This window comes from Phaethon aethereus (assembly GCF_964289735.1).
Source record: "Phaethon aethereus genome assembly, chromosome: 2".
Classification (NCBI taxonomy): Eukaryota; Metazoa; Chordata; class Aves; order Phaethontiformes; family Phaethontidae; genus Phaethon; species Phaethon aethereus.
The window spans coordinates 7,898,968-7,918,443 of record NC_138582.1 but is presented as its reverse complement, the minus strand read 5'-3'; the positions used below and the strand labels follow the sequence as shown (position 1 = coordinate 7,918,443).

Below are 19,476 nucleotides of genomic sequence, written 5' to 3'. Positions count from 1 at the left end.
CTTAGAAAAATATCAGTTTTATTTCAAGTAAGAAGTCCTGCTATCAGAATGTATGGTTATGATTTTAATTTGTGTTCTCCTTACATTGTAAGCTAACTATATTTTACAAGAACTTTAGAGGCTGATCATAATTTATGAATACCATCATTGTTCAGTTTTCAAATCGGGTCTGAATATACAATCACAATTGGTGGTAGAATGTAGGATACAAAATGTCCTTGTAGTAGCTGACTAGAGCAAAAATTCCTTCGCCGCCTCTTTAAGACCTCTTTAGATCCATGAACAAGCACCTTTGCATTGAAGTTCAGCCTCAAGTAGGTACAGTGGTGTACTTTCCTTTAAACTATTGGTTTAACTCAAACCAAAACATAAAACCTTCTGACTTGAGTTTTTTTGGCTGTGCTTTTCATGTTGCTTTGACTCTTATGTGTCTTCTACAGGTAGAATTGTGACTTCTGACTTGAAGTATGTTCTTTTTGTTCTCCTTTAAATGAGCTAGTCCCTTTGTTCTGGCATACTCTCTGATCAGTAGTCTGTTTGCTGGATTGGTGGATGTTTTGTTTGATATTAATTTATCCCACAATTACTTCTGTCAGTTAAGGCAAAAAGCTGGCTACTTCCACCCTCACCTCCCCCTAGGTCCTGTATTATACCATGATTACTGCAGTTCTGGCCAGTAGGACTTTTCTTAGTCTTATTGCTTAATCTTTGAGTAGTGGTAGTCATTCTTCTTTTGACAGCTACAACATTAGTTATGCTTTGCTGTTGGTCTGTCTTGCCTCCTGAATGCTCAGTTTGTAAGGTGTGGTGATGAAACAGTGTTTAATGGCATTTGGAAGAGCTGGTGGGTTTTGGAAAGACACAGTTTTCTTTAAACAAGCTGGTGAATAACTGCAAGGTGTGTGTATAAAGGTGGCTGGAAACCTGATAACTATTAATTGCTCAATGCCAGGATAAAGATCTGCTTGGGTGTTTTGCAAAACTGCATAGGGTTTTACAGGGACCTGCCCTAACATTAAATAAAAAATGTTTTTACTAATAGTTTAAATGATAAATTGGAGGAAGGTCTTAAGTTACAGACGATCCGAAGGAGAACTGCTGCTGGTGCATTGATCAGGGCAGGGTAGAAATTGCAGATAAAATCGAAAAGAATGTTGCTTGCGTGTATCTTGGAGTCATTCTTACAGAAGAAAACATCCTCCATCTTCAGAGAAGACTGTAGTCAAAGTCAGGATGGGCAACATTCATAAAATGAGAGTACATCTGTTCACTTCAAATTAATCAGCGCCATTTGACTGAAATTGGAGTGTTGCCTCTGCCTAAACTGTACAGGGTAAGAGTGCAGTCTAAAGGATTTCCGTGTCCTTCTTGTATTCTAGGTGAGGAAGAGATTGTTGTCTCCTCAATTTGACTTTAAGTGTGCTGTTTTCCAGCAGTGAGTATTCATAAATAGACCATCTGTTACTTTTTTAATTGAAGAATCCATTTCGGAGTCTAATGGATTAACACCATTGCTTATCATGGCTACTTGTATTGTTACTTCCTTGTAGAATGTATAATTAAGCTGGTGACTGTCTCTTGACTCTGTCTTCCAGCTGCCTCTGGCATATGTGATAAGGACCGTGTTTTCTGTTCTGTGCCTTTGTGCAGTGAAGTCCTTGTGTGTGGCTAAGGCTGCTCGTATGTCTCCTATGCTACAGGAAAATGAGAAAGTGTTAGGAAGAAAAAGGACCCAACATGTATGGTGGTCACCTAAGCATGTCTCCTAAGAAATTAAATTAATATCAAATGATAATCAAAGGTATTTTTTCTAGGAGCCCAAGTCTGAAGAGGATGTCTTGTGGAGAAGTTATAAAGGGCATTTCTGTTTTATGATATGTCAGAACTCTGAGACCTAAGTGTTGTGGTACAGTTTTAACAATTCATTAGTGTGTTGTTTCAAGATTGAAGTTCTTTATTCCATACATGTATGGAATTTCACATTTGTAGCCAGTTCTGGTCCAGCAACAAAGTACAAATATGAAGTGGTTTTCTGTACAGTGGTTGGCCAGAACAGCGTTCAATAGCCTGTTTCTGTTCTACTCCTTGTGATGGCTTGGCTGTGTATTGGTTCCGAGTTGTTTTATAATGGAATCTGTTTCTCAAAAGCTTCAGTTAACTCAGTTTGAAACAGTTGATTCAGTCTTCCAGACTTTTTTCTTCTTGTTTGCTGGTTGGTTTCTGCTGCTAAATAGAGGAGGATCTCAGATGGACAGCTGACTTAAATTTGAGAGCCTATTTAAGACAATTTGGATAAAGTGCCTTTGTAGTGCCACTTTTTTTAACACTAGGAACTATCTTTAGCAGTGGTATGTAAAGGAAAACTTATTTCTGTTTGTGAAAGCTAGGGGAGGCAGAATCTTCAAGGGTAATTCATATCTTTGAGTTCAGAGATGCTTTAATCTCCTCTCAATGCGGAGTTATGTTTCAGTGAGTTGTCTGATGCAAGGCTGCCTGACAGTCTTTTGGTACCGGCCTAGAAATAAAATCAGATTTCTAGTAAGAGATGTAGATTCTTTGTTTTAGAATTGAAATGTAAAAATAAATGGCATTTGGATAAACCTGCTTTCTTTGAAATGTGGGGATTTGCAGAAAATAAGAGCTGTTGTCCAGAAGTATCACTTCATTCTTATGAGAGGACTTTATTAATAATTTTGATACTTGATGTGTATGTATACGTGTGGAATGAAGTATTTCTTTTTCTTATTCACCTTTACAGATGCATTCTCTGGCTTTAAGTAGAGGAAAAATGGCAGAAAAATATGTACAGCTCAACTGTTGTACAGCTTAAAAGTTCACTGCTGTATCTATTTTATTCCTGTGATTTTTCTGGTTTTGGAGGTTGGCTCAAGGTCCCTGAAAAGACTCTTGTGTATTTGAGAAGTACCATATCAATTCCATGTAATAACTTCAGCTTTCTTTTCAATAGACCTTGAGAGAGGATTTGTGCAGAATAAGAGACAAGCCATGTATCTTCAAATTGTTTATCCTTGCATGTTCTAGAACTGAAATTTTTTGAGCTCTTATTAGGTGATAGTGCATGTTTGTATTGAATGAATTTCACTGTTTATTCTTTAACTCCTGACTTTAAAAGTGTAGAGGTCTAATCTATATTGTCAAGGGCTGTTCTCTACAGTGTATATTTTCTGTATTGCTTTGCAACACCAGGTAATGTAATTTTTCCTGCTTTTAACACAGTCATTCTCCAGCTGGAACTACAGATCACAACTCAGCTCAAACGGGACCTTGATTTTTTTTTTGTTGTTTCTGCCTATCTGCAGCATTTTAACACTGGCATTTTAATTGGTAAACCTACATGGAGGTAATATGCATTGGGAATGAAAAACATGCCTGAGAAAAAATTGCAGTTAATATTAGGATTCTTTTAGAAATCTTTGAATAATATGCCTATAATATTCTGCATATTAAAATTTTTCGGTAGGATGTTCAACTTTTTTTAAATGGGTACTTTCAAGAGCAGTGTTTGCTGATACTAACTTGGTGTGGTGGTTGAAGAATTTGGGGTTTTTTCTCACTCTGCCCCTTGTTTTAGGACTACAATGATGAAATCAGACAGGCACAGCTTCAAGAATTAACATACTTAAATGGTGGTTCAGAAAATGCAGAAGTTCCAGTAGTTCGTGGAAAACCATCTATTCGAGCAAGAGGAGTACCAGTTCCTGCTCTGTCCAGGTAAGTATCTCAGCTGCAGAGGAATTTCATTTGAATGTGTATATTAAGCTTCTTCCTTCAAACACAAAAAAAGAGTCCAATAGTGAAATATGCTAAGGATGCCCAAAATAAGAGTAAGAAGGAAACAAATCTTAATTTGTTGAAGGTAGTCTAGTTTAGACTGAATTAACAGTGGTGCTGAAAATTGTCTTATGGAACTTGAATGGTAGCTAAGTTAAGAAACAATGTACATCGTAAAGATGTTCAATCTTACTGCGAGCAGCACAGTAAGGCTTCTGTGCTACTTGACTGAAAACTTTCAGTTGCTCCTTACATGCACGTAGGATCTGTGTATTGTCCCTATGGAGCTTACGGCTTTGAAAAACTGGTAAATCTTGCCTTGATTGACATGAATTTCAGATGAATTTCTCTAACTTATGGAATATACATACTCCTTTTACTGTGTTATGAGACTTGTATAGTCCTGATAAAATAATGTTTTGGAGGTAGAACTTGGATTTAGTCTTATCTGTGTTGTACTTATTTCATTAAAAAGTGGCTTTTGTTTGATTCGGGAATAGGCAAGTCTACTGCTGCTTTTGCTTTATTTTCCTTTGACACAGGAGATCTTTTACTTTTACTCTAGGATCCTGTATCTTCCTTGCAGTATGCAGATGACAGCTTCAACCCCTTGAGTCCCAAAGTGTGAAAACAAAAACTAAATAAATTGCATAATTGTTTCTATTACAGTACAGAGAGATTATGGCTGCAGCAGCAAAGTGTAACAGTTTTCTACAGTGAACTATTTTCCTTCAGTTGTGGCTATATTGCTTATTAATGCAAACTTTCAACTTTTAAAATAATTTCAAAATAATATTCTGAAATGTTTTAGCTCAGATTAAGCATGTTAGAAGAAAAAGCACTGAGGAATTATTTCATTTATACAGATCTGTTTAGTTACATGTATCCTGTAGTAATGGTTGCAAATGCATTGCAGAATGAATCTTAATTTAGAGAATGTACATTACTGTTGGTTGTATCCTGTAAAAATATAACTATTTTCTCTAAATCAACAAATTTTTATGTTAAGTAATACTGTGTAATATATCTATTCCGCTTCTTTTCTTGATTTTAGTATTAAGAGTAGTGGTAATCATATACCATGGTTCACTTCTTCAGCACTGTAATCAGCCATACAAAAGTGCTTGCGAATTAGAGATCTCATCTGATTTTGGAAACTAGTTTTTTTTGCTAATTTTACTTCAGGTCTTAAATACCTGTGTTTAACTTTCCTATAGATGCCTGTAACAGCTCTGCTACAGATGCTCAGCACCGAGACATTCACAGTTCTATTTCATGTTTTCTTCATTTTTCATATGTCCTTAAGCTAGTGTTTGTGATACAGAAATTGTTCGGTCTGATCTTATCACTAAAGTTTCATATCTAATTTCCACTGCTAGTATCTAGCATGTGCATGTATAATTAACTTTTCATAGTGCTGAATTTCTAACATCACTATTTCCATCCTCTGGATTTTGATAAATTATTTTTTTCCAACCTGCATTTTATGTGGGACAAACATGCTGTTACGTAGCTCACAAAATCCTTTCATCCTATTGGCCTACAACTATTGAAGTGTGTTCAGGGTAAATTTAAATGTTATTAGCATTTGCTTCAGAGATGACAGCTAAAAATTGTATTTCTCACCTCAATTTTTATACGTGTGCTAAAGAAAACTGAAAGGTCGTTGGTGTGACTTGTCCTTACTTTAAGGCTTGTCTTAAACTCCAAGGCTTTCTCCCTTGATTGAAACACTCTGGTAGCTTAAAAGATTCCTTAAGTGAAATTTAATGCCATTGCTACTGAGATACTATAGCCATTGAGTTAAAGATCTTAAACTCACTTGTAATGCTCTGATTCCTTGTAGCACAAATTGATTTCAGTAAGTAATACTTTCACTGAAGGAAGGCTTTGTTAAAGGCTTTGCCTTAGTGTGGAATAAAACAGTTTTAATAGCAAGCATCCCTGAGTTATCCAGGAGAGGTTGAAGCAAAGCTTGAACACTTGTAAAATTAAGCCTAAAGCCTTGGTCCTAACCTCTATAATCCATAGAATATTTTTAAGGTATCAGCCTTGATACGTGAAACATCCTGTTGAGGATGCAATAACTGAGTGCTTAATTTCCCAATTTTTTAAGCCTTTATTCCTGAATACTTTCCCTTAAAAGAACCAAAGTACTAATTTATGCCTTTTTTTACTCCTTATCAGACATGTTGAAACTGGAGATAATGCATCTTTTCAAGTGCCTTCTTTTAGGAAGACTTATGTCTATGTGTAGCTCCATACCAAAATTTCATTTTGTAGAAAACAATATGTTTGTGTTTGCATACAAAATTCTAGCTTTTGCACAGGTAGTCCTGTATATGGTAAGTAATTTCCTAATGGTTGTGGTTTGGTATTCTTTATTCTGCTATTTCTGGCTTGTTCCAGATTTTTTTGACTGAATTCTTTGACTTTAGAGCAAAGCAAGATTTTTGGGGGTGAGTGCATGGAATTTCCTGTACAAGAATTATGTTTTGAGCTTTACTTTTAGGCATATGCTTTTCTCATCATTGAGCTTGGGTGTATAGCTGCTTTCTTCTGCCTTCTTGCCCCCATTTTAATTTTTTTCTTCATCCTAATACTGTTAAAGGTGACCTTTAGATGTAACCACAACATTTCTATCTTCTGTGATGTTTATGCTGAGCATTTAACTTCTTTAGTACCTGCCTCTTGTGTGCAGCAAGAGAAGGGACATGAGAATCTTTCCCTGGTGAAAGTTTGGTCTTCATTCCTTTGTCAGTTTAATAAAAACATTCTTAAGTGTTTTTTGAGGCAACCATATAAAATTAAGGGTCATACCAGTTACTTTTTAATATATTGCTCTAGCAAACTTAAGAGGATCCATGATTTTTAATATGATGCTGTTATATTGAGTAGCTAGATACATGTCTTTTGTAATCAGTGTTTCTTTTAATGCATTTGAATTCCCATGCTGAATCAGTGCAATATAAATGATAATACTACTGAAATGTGAATAGAGACTTCTGATTAACTGAAGATTGCAAATAAACATAACATACATGTTAATATACACCTCTGAGGATGTTTTGCAACTAAAGCTGCATTTCCTTTCCCTAAAACTTCATATTAAGAATAAGTAAAAAATTTAAGGATTACTGAATTCTGACTCAGACTAAGATATATTGGAAAAGTGAAATTCTAGAGGATGATAACAGTAAGTCTAAGAGTATGGATAAATCTTACTACCTTGGGGTGGGGAACCAATTCATGTCACTTACAGCTAGAATCACTGTTAGAATCATAGAATGGTTTGGGTTGGAAGGGATCTTTGAAGATCATCTAGTCCATGGGCAGGGGTATATTCCCCTAGATCAGGCTGTTGAAAGCCCTCTCCAGCCTGACCTTGAACACTTCCAATGGTGGAGCATCCACAGCTTTTATGGGTAACCTGTTCCAGTGTCTCCCTATCCTCCTTGTAAAGAATGTCTTCCTTATGTCCAATCTAAATGTACCCTCTTCCAGTTTAAAACAGCTGCCCCTTGCCCTGTCACTACAGGCCCTGCTAAAAGTCTCTCTCCATCTTTCTTATAAGCAGCCCATCTTAAATATTGGAAGGCCACAATAAGGACAAGCTGTTTGGGTTTGCTCCTGCTTTCAAATACAATTCCTCTCAATCTTAGTTTTTTTTTTTTTGGTTTCACTAATATGAGGGGAGGAAAAAGTAATTTCTTATAGAGCCAACATGTAGGAATAGTCTAATGAAAGAACGAAGTTCTGGTTTATGCTTGCGTAAGACTGTGGGATTTTTTACTTTTCTCATTTATTCTTTTTATTCATATTTAAGTGTATACATGGCTGGGATCCTAGTGGTTGAATGAATGCCACCCTATCTGGGGACAAATAAAACTGTTAGAAATTGTAGGTTAGAACTTGCTGTCTATATGTCAGAATTAATACAAGGTGATGTGGATCACTGCTGTAATGTGTTCACAGCTTCCAATTGTTTAGCACCAGATTGAACTTAAATCATTCCTGTCGTATGTCTGGAGTCAACTGGTTGTTTCATTGAAGAATAAGTTCTTGCTGAGAACATGTGAGACTGCAAAAGATTCTGTAGCACAAAGTACTGGCAAAGCCAGTTCAGGATCCAGGACAAAGGCAGTGTGTTTTGTGTCTTTGGTCTTGTGATAAATCTCACATTTAAAAAAAAAAAATTAAACATGAACATACATATTACTGTTTTCAAATAAAAATGAGAAATAAAACTTGTTTAATAGCTTCAACAGTGACTCTCATCTAAAAAGAAAAAGATGAAAAGGCAGGAATCCTAGGTCTCTGAGTGCTATCTGGAAATCGGTGTTCAATATTTTGGTACTGACATGTTTTAAAATAACAGGTCTGTTATTTTTCAGGTGTTCTTAATATAAAACCTGAACAAAAATCTTTACTGTTTGAGGAACGCTGACTGTAGTTGCCTGTGCTCAAAAGGAAGAAAATATATCAATATCTGGTAACAAAATTTGTTAGACCCATTTATTGAACAGCTTAAATCCTTGCAGATGTATGGAACTATGAATGCTAAAATTAAGGCAGTCCAAGTGTTTCCTCATTGAATAATACAACGTTAAACAACTGGTTCTAAATTTCACAATTATTTTTATTTTAAAGCTATTCTTACATTTCCTTCCCCTTCCAGAGGGGAGATATTGAAAAGGAGCTTCTTACCACATAAACTCATTTAATTGTTGTTCTTTCATAAAAACAAAGTAAAGGAAAGCTGTGTACTTACTTGAGCTGTGATTCTGTAATCAGAGTAATTTTACTAACTCAGTCATCCAGTGAAAGGAGAGACTTGAAATAAAAATCAATTTTAATACTAGAGAGAAGAAAGTGATAAATGAAAAGATAAAATAGAGCTACTGCTGAGGGTAGCTGGAAGGGAGTATTGGCTAGATGCTACACCTCCTGTGGTCAAGAGCAACAACTTGCTAGAAACAAATCCCAGAAACACTATGGGACTACTACAAAGTAGATATGTCAAATTATTGCTAATAAAGGCCAAAGAGGAAGTATTTAAGTAGTTTTCTATGGATGTATTTAAGCTGTATGGGTTGGTAAAATACTATTTTAGTGGCAATCGGTGATTAGATTAGTACCTGTGAATTACTTCTAAACATTCACATATGTTCTGAGCCTAATGTAAAATGTGGCTCTGCGTGGTACTAGATTTTCTTTAGACTGTTTTTCCACACATTAAACTCTTTATTCAAATAGCAAGAGCTCAATCAGTTAGAAAATACAGTTCTTAAGTAACATTTTAACTTTACACAATAAGGTACATTTTTCAGTTTTTTATACATCAAGATGATTTTCCATAATTACTATACTGTGTTTACAAATTGCACTAGCACATTCTGACACTTTTGTGAAAGACCCGTTCTCCCAATCTGTAATGTATTTGATAGCTTTATGGAAATTCAGTGCTTTACTTACTATTCTCTTTTTTCCTCTCATACTAAATTACAAGTACAAATAATGAAATAATGTTATGGGGGGAAGATTCAGGTACCAACAGAGATAGTTCTCATGACATTGTCTTCAAGGGATGCTGTGGCATATGAATTAAATTTGATTATTTTCCCTCCACTATTCTGTCACACTGTTCAGTGTTCAATGAAAACAAAAGATGTTAAATGTTTTACTGGAATTTGCTTTATTTGGTCTAGACCATGGTACCCAGATTGAAAAAGACGTTTTCACTGCAGAGCCTATAGGTTAATTACATAGCTATGAGAGCAAAATTACTCTTAATTTAACCACCTAAATCACCTGTGTGTTTTATGGGGAATGGTTAACTTCCTTTGCTGGATTTACTGCTGCCAGATTAGTAAATTCAGGAAAATCAAAACTAAACTGATAATGAAGATGAGACATAGAAGTATTTTAGTTTTTCTCACATAGCTGTAGTAGTCTGCTTTAGGGCAGTAAAATGTTTCTTTGAGTAGGACTCAATGGTCTCAAGTACATAGATGATCACTTTGTTAAAGCATGTCTGGAGGTTATACTGTTATCTGGCTAGAAGCTAGGATTTACTGAGTGTGTTTAAGTACTGTCTATTTAACTACTGTAGTCTGTTTAGTATAAAATACAGTTAATAGATACTTAAGGAATAAGGTTTCACTCAGCCAAAGAAATCTAGGAGATTCTGAATCTTATGTCTGTTTACTATCCAGAATAGTTTTTCTTACAAATGCAGCAAAAAGAAAACACCACCAGTGTTCCCTGTGATGCTTCAGTACTCGTGTATTTGCAGCATCATCAATCTGAGAGATCAGACAATGATCTCTTTATTTCAGGTGTCGTGAAAATAAGGCACACGAACCTAGTTTCAAAGTCCTTACAAAATCAAAATATACAAAAAGTCTGAGGAGAGATTGAGGTGGGGTTCCCGCTTGTGTACACCATTAGCCTGGATATATTGGCAGTCTCAATACTGTAAAAGATCTTCTTATGGGCACTGGGGTAAAGAGGACATTCAAAAGACTTCTGAAAGGGAATGAGCATGGTAGTGAGGAGGGAAAAATAAAGGCAAAAGCCTTTATTTTTTGGTTAATACAATTGTTAAATACAAGACCCTTCTTGTGTTTCAGAACATGAGCAGGTAGTCAAGGCTGTCATGGGCTGACAAATGAGTTTTGATAATACACAACTTTCAAGGTTTGGGGATAATGCTTTGACCTAGAGAAATGCTTTTCTTCTGTAACAAAAAAAATATAGTGGAAGGATTAAGAGGGCTAACAGGCAAGGAAATGTACTGGGAGGCAGATCAAATTTCAGGTTCAGAAGTATTCTGAGCATTAATATAGCACAGTTTTCATTCACAGAAAGTTATTTCCAGTAGCTGTGCTGCTTGTAGTGAAACTGAATTCTGTCCATGAACCAAAGTCATGGATCAACTTTGTTTCATAGTTATTTGAACAAATATGCTGTATTTTTAATTAACATAAATGGGAAATTAGTATTTAATCACAGATTCTCCAGAAAGTTTAAAAATCTACTTTTCTAAACCATCAATTAACATGGAAGAATATCTGATTTTGGGAGAGGAGCCCTTCATTGTCTTAAAGTTTTGATGTCACCTGTAATCTCCATGCCAAATAATTTTTCATGTAGTTTGAAAAGAAAGGCTATTTTAGGTCTGTGTGCAAAGACAAGGGGAGTTGATGTTAGCTGAAATTTGGCCTACAGAATGATGTCGTTGGTCAAAGAACAAGCAGTAAAAGACTTGGAGGGACTAGGAGCCATGATGAATTTGATTTGATGGTAAGATATCTCTGTGAATGTGATTGAACAGAGCTGAGATGTCTTGATTTGGATGAAGTAAGTAAAGAATGAATCTAAATGTTAGCACATGCACCAAGGTTTTTGAATTCACAGGTGAGATGATTGTAGATGAAAAAGGGTAGAGAAAAGACTCTCTGTGCAGTTTCTTTAGAGAACTGAGAAGCAGACAGGCACCACTCAAAAGTAGTTGATTAGGAGAGGGAAAGCCCAGGAAACTGAAAGAAAAGTTTCTAAAAGGAAAAATGTCATTGGATTAGAAATACTATTTGTAACATGGACTATATGGAGAAACTCTGTAGGAAATCTGGCTGAATAGTTGTTACATACACACAGCATATTAGAAAGCACTCCCAGTGGGTATTCCCACACCACTGAATGCCCAGGGTATAAAGGGGAGAGAAAAGACTATTAGCATATTCACTAAACTTAATGGTAGTAGTGAGTTACATTCAAGTACATCTGAGTGAAGCTTTTACATAAAAATAAAGCCACTGCAACCTTATATACCTGGAGAAATATGTAAATTATAATGGAGTGAAATGGAAAACAAGAGTTGGCAAGGTGGATCACAACTGAGCTGTGGCAGGGTTAGCTAAAAAGTGTAGATGGAAGATGAGGATTGTAAGAGATAGGTGGGGACTAAACTGCCCTAGGGCTCAGTTCTGCCCCTAATGGATAGACATATCTGCTGCATAGACATGAGATGACTTGCAGGAGTCATTGGTGATATGGTGGGGGATGTAAAAAGTCAACGAGAAGGGCTTCTATTAATACTTGCATAGCAAAAGGAAGGCTAGGGAAAATGTGGGCCTACTGCAGAATGGAGCAGGGGCCCTGGTGAACACAGGGTATGGAAAATACTGTTACCTAATGAATTTTTGGGCTCAGTCTTTACTCAAGAGGGTCCTTCTGAAATCTGAGGACCGAAAGATGAGGGGGAAAGCATGCCCTTCGTGGAAGAGGATGACATTAGAGAATAGCTAAGCAAATTGGACACAAGTCCATGGGCTCTGATGTGATGCACCCATGAGTGCTGAGGGAGCTGGCAGATGTCATTGTGAAGCCACTCTCAATCTTTGAGTAATTGTGGAGATTAGGAGAGGTGCCTGAGGATTGGAGGAAAGTAAATGTCACTCTTCAAAAATGGCAAGGAGGACCTGGTGCACTGGTCAGCTTCACCTCAGTCCCTGCGAAGGTGGATGGAGCAACTAATCCTGGAAACCATTTCCAGGCACATAAGAGACAAGATCATCAGGAGTAATAAACATGGATTCACAAAGGGGAAGTCATGCTTGATCAATGTGATAGTATTCTATGATGAAGTGACTGGCCTGGTAGGTAAGGGAGAGCAGTGGATATTGTCTATTGTGACTTTAAGAAGGCTGTTTCCCATAAGATCCTCAGAGGAACTGATATATGGGCTGGATGAGGAGACAGGTGAATTAAAATCTGACAATGGCAAAGCCTAGAGAGTGATGATCACCGATACAAAGTCCAGTTGGAGGCCAGTAACAAGTAGTGTACTCCGGGGTCAATACTGGGTCCAGTCCTGTTTAACTTTGTTAATGATCTGGATGATGGGGCAGAGCATACCCTCAGCAAGTTTGCAGGTGATGCAGGATATGCTAGAGGGTTGTGCTGCCATCCAGAGTGATCTTGACAAGGCCAAAGAAATGTCCTTGCAGGAACCCCATGAAGCTCAACAAGGGGAAATGCAGAGTCCTGCACCTGGGGAAGAACAACCCCATGCACCAATAAATGCTGGAGGCCACCCAGCTGGAAAACAACGTGGCAGAGAAGGATGTGGATGGACACCAAGTTGAACATGAGCCAGCAGTGTGCCCTCGCTGCAAATGGTATGCTGAGCTGTATCAGTGGTGCTTGCAAGCCAGAGGAGGTCATCCTTCCCCCTTAGTGTTGGTGAGGCCCCGCCTGGAGTTCTGTATTGTGTTTTGAGCTCCCAAGTACAACAGGGACATGGGCATACTGGGTGGTTTAGCAAAGGGCCACAAAGATGATGAAGGGTCTGGAGCTTCTCTGCTATGAGGAAGGGCTGAGAGAACTGGGACTGTTACACCTAGAGGAGAGAAAACTCTTGTCACTGGTCACCAGCAACAGGACAAGAGGCAATGGTGTGGAAACTGAAACTCAGGAGGTTCCCTCTGAACATCAGGAAACACTTTTTTACTATGAGGGTGGCTGAGCACTGGCACAGATTGCCCAGGGAGGTTGTGGAGTCTCCCTCCTTGGAGCCATGCAGCAGTTGTCTGGACATGCTTGAGCAGGGGGGTTAGACTGGATGACCTCCAGAGGTCCCTGCAACATAACCATGTTGTCATTCAGTGATTGTATTTCACAGGAGCAGTCAAAATGGCTCAGATATTGAGGTAATCTGGTTTAATATTCCATCTTTCCCAGCTGATGTCCCCTGATTCTTAGACTGGGAATGAATGATGAATGGAGAAGGTGCATAAAGAACTATTCCCTTGATGTTTCTATTGGCTTCTATCATATAAACCTCAGTTGACGTTTGTAATATGAAGTGCCTTAATCTACTTAGTTGTTCCTTACATGTAAACTGTTCTATACTGGTCATTTTTGATATGCATCATAGTTTTTGATGCATTTCCAGTTTTTTAATGTTCTTTCCAAATTAGGAAACAAGACTATAAATACACACAGTGGGGTAACAAAGTTTTCTATGTTCTCTTATGTTTTCTAAAACTTGATTTGTTTTTTACTGTCCTGACCACTGGACCAATCTTAATTATAAATGTTCTATGGGCAGTGATGGGTCAGAACCTGTTACATTGTATAATATTAGGATATATAAATGTATGTCTGTATACAGTCCCAAGTGTTCCCTCTTAGTTTGCTGCTTTGACATTTTTTTGCTACTTTCTTTTCCTTAACATTCAGGTTGGGATTTGGCGGCAGATCATAGACAGACATATGAACTTCTGTTGTAGTTTATAGAAAGATAGTGCAATAACTTTAAATTACTCCTTTTGTTCTGTGATTTGTTTCTAAGTTGGCAGCACTATCCAATGCGTTTCCCAAAAGGAAAGACTCTAGCACGAGAACTTTGGTCTTTCTTGATTGTGTAGCAAAAAACTTAATGTATACATATCTTCTTACTGTTCTTTACTGGCGATTTGGCCTCAGACTGGCAGGTTTCCTAATTCCAGGATGTTTGAGACTATTTTTTTTGTGGCCTTTTACAAATTCTTTAAATTTTCTTACTTGTTTTTCCTGAGTATTTTACATTTGTTTTATTAGCATGCGTCTTTTGATGCTAGAGATGGGTTCAGTTTTTCAAGTTACGCTACTTTTAATATCTCTCCATACCCTGCTGTTACTGACCTCCTTTTGCTCTTTCTCAAGTTTTTCCTTTTTTTTTTGACAATTGTTCTGTATTTGCTCTGACAGCCCATGGGATTTCTCTAAGTGTCTTCCCGTATTGTGTATATACATCTTAATCTTTTAAATCTTTGTAAACATAATTTATATAGCTGCCCTTTTTCAAATTAAGCAATACCAGAACTGATCTGTTGTTTTTGCAAAGGTTCCTATCCAAAGTGGTTCCGCAATATTTTCAGTCAGTTTCTGTTCATTGCTCATGTCAAACGTCTTTAGTTCCCTGATAACTTCTTAATGAAAAAAGAGTTTAGTTTCTAAAAACTTGCTCTTAGCATCATACACGGATATGACTCAAATCTGCATGGTGGTAACTGAGCTCTCCTGTTACTGGGTTTCCTCTCTCTGCACCTTTCTAGTCTTTTCCAGCTTGGTGCAGTAATCAACTGAGTAGTGTAATACAGAACTACACGTTGTTTATTCTTCCTACAGTAACTCTTCAAAAAGCATGTAAATGGTCTCCTAATATAGGAGAAATAGGATTTCCCACTCATCACCACTCCAATCCTATTAACTGTTTTTGAAATACAGAAAAGACCTCATCACGTGGACCTGGTGTTCTAATTACTCTTCAAGAATAAATTATTCTGGCTCTAAAAACTGTACTTTTTTCCCCCTTGCTCAAATGTTTTTCCATCTTTTTCAGCATGTCCCACTTCCTGCTGCTTTCACTTGTACCCTGTCTGAAGGTTGCCATGAAGATTATGGCTAGTGATTCTTGAGTCTTTTTACTGACTTTTTTTACTTGGTATTGACTATTGTCTATGCCAATAGGTTCCCTTTGGCTTCACTTGGAAAGTATCACATTTGCTATTTCTTTATATTACTTCAGCAGGCTGTGTCTGGGAACTTCACTGCTCACCCCTGCCCCTACTACAATGAAGTCAAATAAGCAGCTGGTACCCTGTCCTGAGGAGGCATTCTACAGATTAGCCAAAACCAAGTAATAAGCACAGTTTTAAATCACTTACTCTCTAGGCTTGTTTAAAATACTTTGTGACTGTTTTGATCAGTAATTAGAATTAATAAAATCTATCCTGATTGTATCAAGTATTTACACTTTTGCATTCGTCATTTAGTGATGCAGTTTTTCAAATGCTAATTATTTATGCTAAAATGTTTATATTTTTTCTGATAACCTTACCAATGGCAATTTATGACTGAGTTGAAATGGGATAGGAGATCTTAAGGCCAAATCTGGATCTTTATTATAGTGTTTAAGTTGGAAATTTCTACTGAAATCAGAACAGAGTATTTTCACTTAATTACTGCTCTTGAGATTAATTAGATGATGGCTTGATAGGTAGAAAAGTAGTGTAGAGCTTGAGCTTGCTTGTTTTCTTTTATGTGTCTGTTACAGTATACAATAAGGGTGTGACTTCCTCAGAAAAAGTCTATATGCCTACAGAACATTCAATTAAACTTAGCTATAGTCCATGGGGTGAAGTGATCTCCTTTAAAAAGATGTCTATAGCACTGTTTTAGAGATCCTGTTTAAACGAGGATAGATGATGCAAATTTCTCACAAGTTGTACCTCTAAGTCTCTCCCTTTACTATAGGGAGGGGGGGGAAATGCCACCTTTAAATGGATCAAATATTTTTGGAAATTGGTCTGATTTTTTTTAATCCGTATGTCAAGTGTCCAACGCAATGGAATGCAAGTTAATGTTTATCATTGTTTCAGAACTTTAAAGACTGTTATTTCTTTTCTTAAATATATATAGAACATCAGGTTATATCCTATAATCACCCTGCACATGCATTATGTGTTTGATTGTTTCTTGCAACAGCTGTAAATCTCTTCTTTAGAACCAGAGGAAAATGCAGTTTTTCTAACCCACTCAATCTCTTACATGCAGTGTGATCTTTGGGTTGCATTTAGAAGCTTGCACAGGATCAGAAGGGAGTTGCAACTGCTTCCTCTGTGCAGGGTTTGAGTATGATATAGCCTGACAGCTTCAGATTAACCTGTTACACTATGATTATGATTTCACATACTATAAGTCAAATTCTAGTGAAGCTGACTGATTCCAGCAAATTGGTTTGGGTGTCTCTGTATGTGAGAATGGCTCAAGCTAGTGAGAAGTTCATCACGGAATCACATGTCTAGTTTGTATTGTTTTGCATTTATTGCCTAATGTGTGTAATTGGATTAAGGCATACAGAAAAATGACAAACTATAAACCTCTTCTAGACTTTTTCTGGCTGTAGCAAAGCAAAATTGTCATGATGTGGGGGCAGCAGGCCAAGAGTGTAGTATTTAATGGCCAGTGATCCCTATATTCACAGGGGCCGTGGAGGAGTGCCTCCACCACCAGCAGGCGTACCAAGAGGGGCACCAGCACCCAGAGGAGTACCTCCCAGTAGAGGACCAGTCAGTCGTAGCCGTGGACTTCTAGCACCCAGAGCAAGAGGAGTACCTCCACCTGCAGGCTACCGGCCTCTTCCACCACCTCCAGCTCAGGAGACTTACGGTGAATATGTAAGTCAAGCTGTTGACATACCATTCATGAAGTGCATAATTTTGGAGGGATGATCCTAACTATTACTTTAGAACACAGTAGATTTCCTTTAATTAGTACCTAATGGAGTCTTGTGCCTGGAATCTACAGCAAATGTGGTCATCTCATCACCTATTCAGACTTAGACTGTTTCATATTAATAAGGTCATATGTACTACCATAAGGACGTTTACAGTGCATTTAGCAAAATAGTTATGTACCTCTTAAATGGATTATATTAGGTTTCTGCTTTACAAAACTTGGAAAAATCACATTATCAGTATATTTTTAATTCTTAACTAAACCAGAATAATGATCTACTTGTCTTCTTAAGCCTATCTTTGTGGTCATAGAAATGTTCAAAGATTAGATAATTAAAATATTTTTATGAAAGCTTCAGAATTGATCCTAAAATTTTAACAATGTACAGTGTATCTCTGAGCCGTACCTATTTATCTTGGTATTGTTGTTGTTAAAAGTTAAACAATATAAAAATACTTTATCATACATGACTGAAAATTATAGACAGTTATGAACTGTTAGGGTAAATTTAATTTAAATTGAACTTACAAAGCAGTGAGATAAAGAAAAAAGCTTATTAAATCATAACTATTGTCATAAAAATGGATTTAGTTTTACAGAAAAATAAAATTTTCAAGGACAATGCTTTTAATGTTTTATATATTTTAAAGCTTTTAGCATACCCTGTTTACAGCCCAGTCTGTCTGGACTTTGTCTCTGTTATTCAGACTAGCAAAAATGGAGTTCCTGAGTTCCAGAAAATGGTTTTGCTGTTTAGACATTTTCTGCTCTTCTGTCAACTCTTCTTCCTCTCTTCTTTTACCACCCCCCAGAAGCCCTCTAAATGAAATCTCAATCTCTATCCTCTTGATCGGAAACCTATTTTTCTGTGTAACACTAATCTTTACGCAGAAAGAAGTCTTATGTCATTAGTACAAACATTTATACATGTACCTGAAAAATTCAGAAGAAATTAATGTAGTTTCTTAATTTTATGACAACTAGTACTTGAGCAACATATCTAAATGTCCCCTGGCTATACCTGACTTGACTAGTCAAAGTGAGTACTGCAAATAAGTGGATATTTCACAATGCTTTCAAAAGAATTAGTCCTCCTTGAACAGCCTTTTTCCAGGGCTACACTGTAGAGCACGTGGTGATGCGGTAGAAAATAAACCTCTGAGTAACTCTATATTTTTTTTATATATCATCTGTTCATATCATGCATATATAGAAGTGGCATGGAAATAGCAGCTGGTTGAATCCGTACCCTGATGTATGCTTTACTTCTGAGAGAATGTTCAGAAAATAGCACAATAAAGAAAAACAGTGTGGGGCTAAAAAACTTTTTAAAAGAATGTTCTAGAGAACTAGATCACTTATTTTCCAAACAAGATAACCGGGATACATGTATTTGAAGCTGTAATTGATAAAGCAATGCTATCTGGTCCATTTTAAAAATACCATATTTTCTGTCTCCTTTGTTAAAATGGAGATTTGTCAGAATAAAGTTTTGCTGGGATGTGAGCCATTAGTGTATTGTATGTTAAATGGAATGCATGGTATTTTTTTACCTGCCCATTTGTAGTATGTTATCAAAGTTCTTTAACTGTATCTTTTCCAGGCTAAGGTAACATGGTAGGAGTCGGTAATATCTGTCTTTTCCTTACTAACTGCTGTTTAGACATATCTAATATTAAGTGCTGGTTTGCCAGTCTGAATATCTGAGCAGGGTCAGGTGTCATGGGGAAGTCTGTGGAATAAGAACATCACTGAGATGGTGGTATCATAAGTTAATTTAAGCAGCATATAGTTTCAGAGCCTTGGAGATGGGGATATCCAGAGAGGTTACGGAGCAGCCTTTAGAAGTGTATTGGGTTTGCGTGGTCGGGTTTTGGTAGCAGGGGGAAAACAGGCCTGGCTTCTGTGAGAAGCTGCCAGAAGCTTCCCCCATGTCCAACAGAGCCAGTGCCAGCTGGCTAAAGATGGACCCACAGCTGGCCAAGGCTGAGCCCATCAGTGATGGTGGTAGCACCTCTGGGGGAATGGAGTTAAGTAGGGGGAAAAGTGGCTGTGGTACTGTGGCTGGAGAATGAGAATGTGAGAGCAGCAACTCTGCATCCCCCAACCCGGGGCAGGAGGGCTCCAGGCGCTGGAGCAGAGGGTCCCTGGCAGCCCCTGGGGAAGCCCACGGGGAGGCCGGCTGTGCCCCTGCAGCCATGGAGCTCCACGGGGGAACAGATCTGCACCCGCACCCGGGGAGGGCCCCACGCCGGGGCAGGGGGATGCCCAAAGGAGGCTGTGACCCCCGTGGGCAGCCTGCGCTGGGGCCGGCTCCTGGCAGGGCCTGTGGCCCCGTGGGGAGAGAGAGGAGCCCCAGCTGGAGCAGGTTTGCTGGCAGGACCTGGGACCTCGCGG

The 19,476-nt window shown here is 37.7% G+C and overlaps 1 protein-coding gene across 1 annotated transcript in view; it reads left to right on the top strand.

Annotated features, from left to right (window-relative positions):
- KHDRBS3 (KH RNA binding domain containing, signal transduction associated 3) overlaps positions 1 to 19,476 on the top strand; it is a gene marked incomplete at its 3' end in the record, with an annotated part of 98,470 nt that overhangs the window by 48,187 nt on the left and 30,807 nt on the right. Inside the window, exons 5-6 of the mRNA XM_082014971.1 lie at positions 3,593 to 3,732; positions 16,826 to 17,018. Of these exons, the coding sequence (XP_081871097.1) occupies positions 3,593 to 3,732; positions 16,826 to 17,018 (333 nt within the window). The remainder of the gene's footprint in view (positions 1 to 3,592; positions 3,733 to 16,825; positions 17,019 to 19,476) is intronic.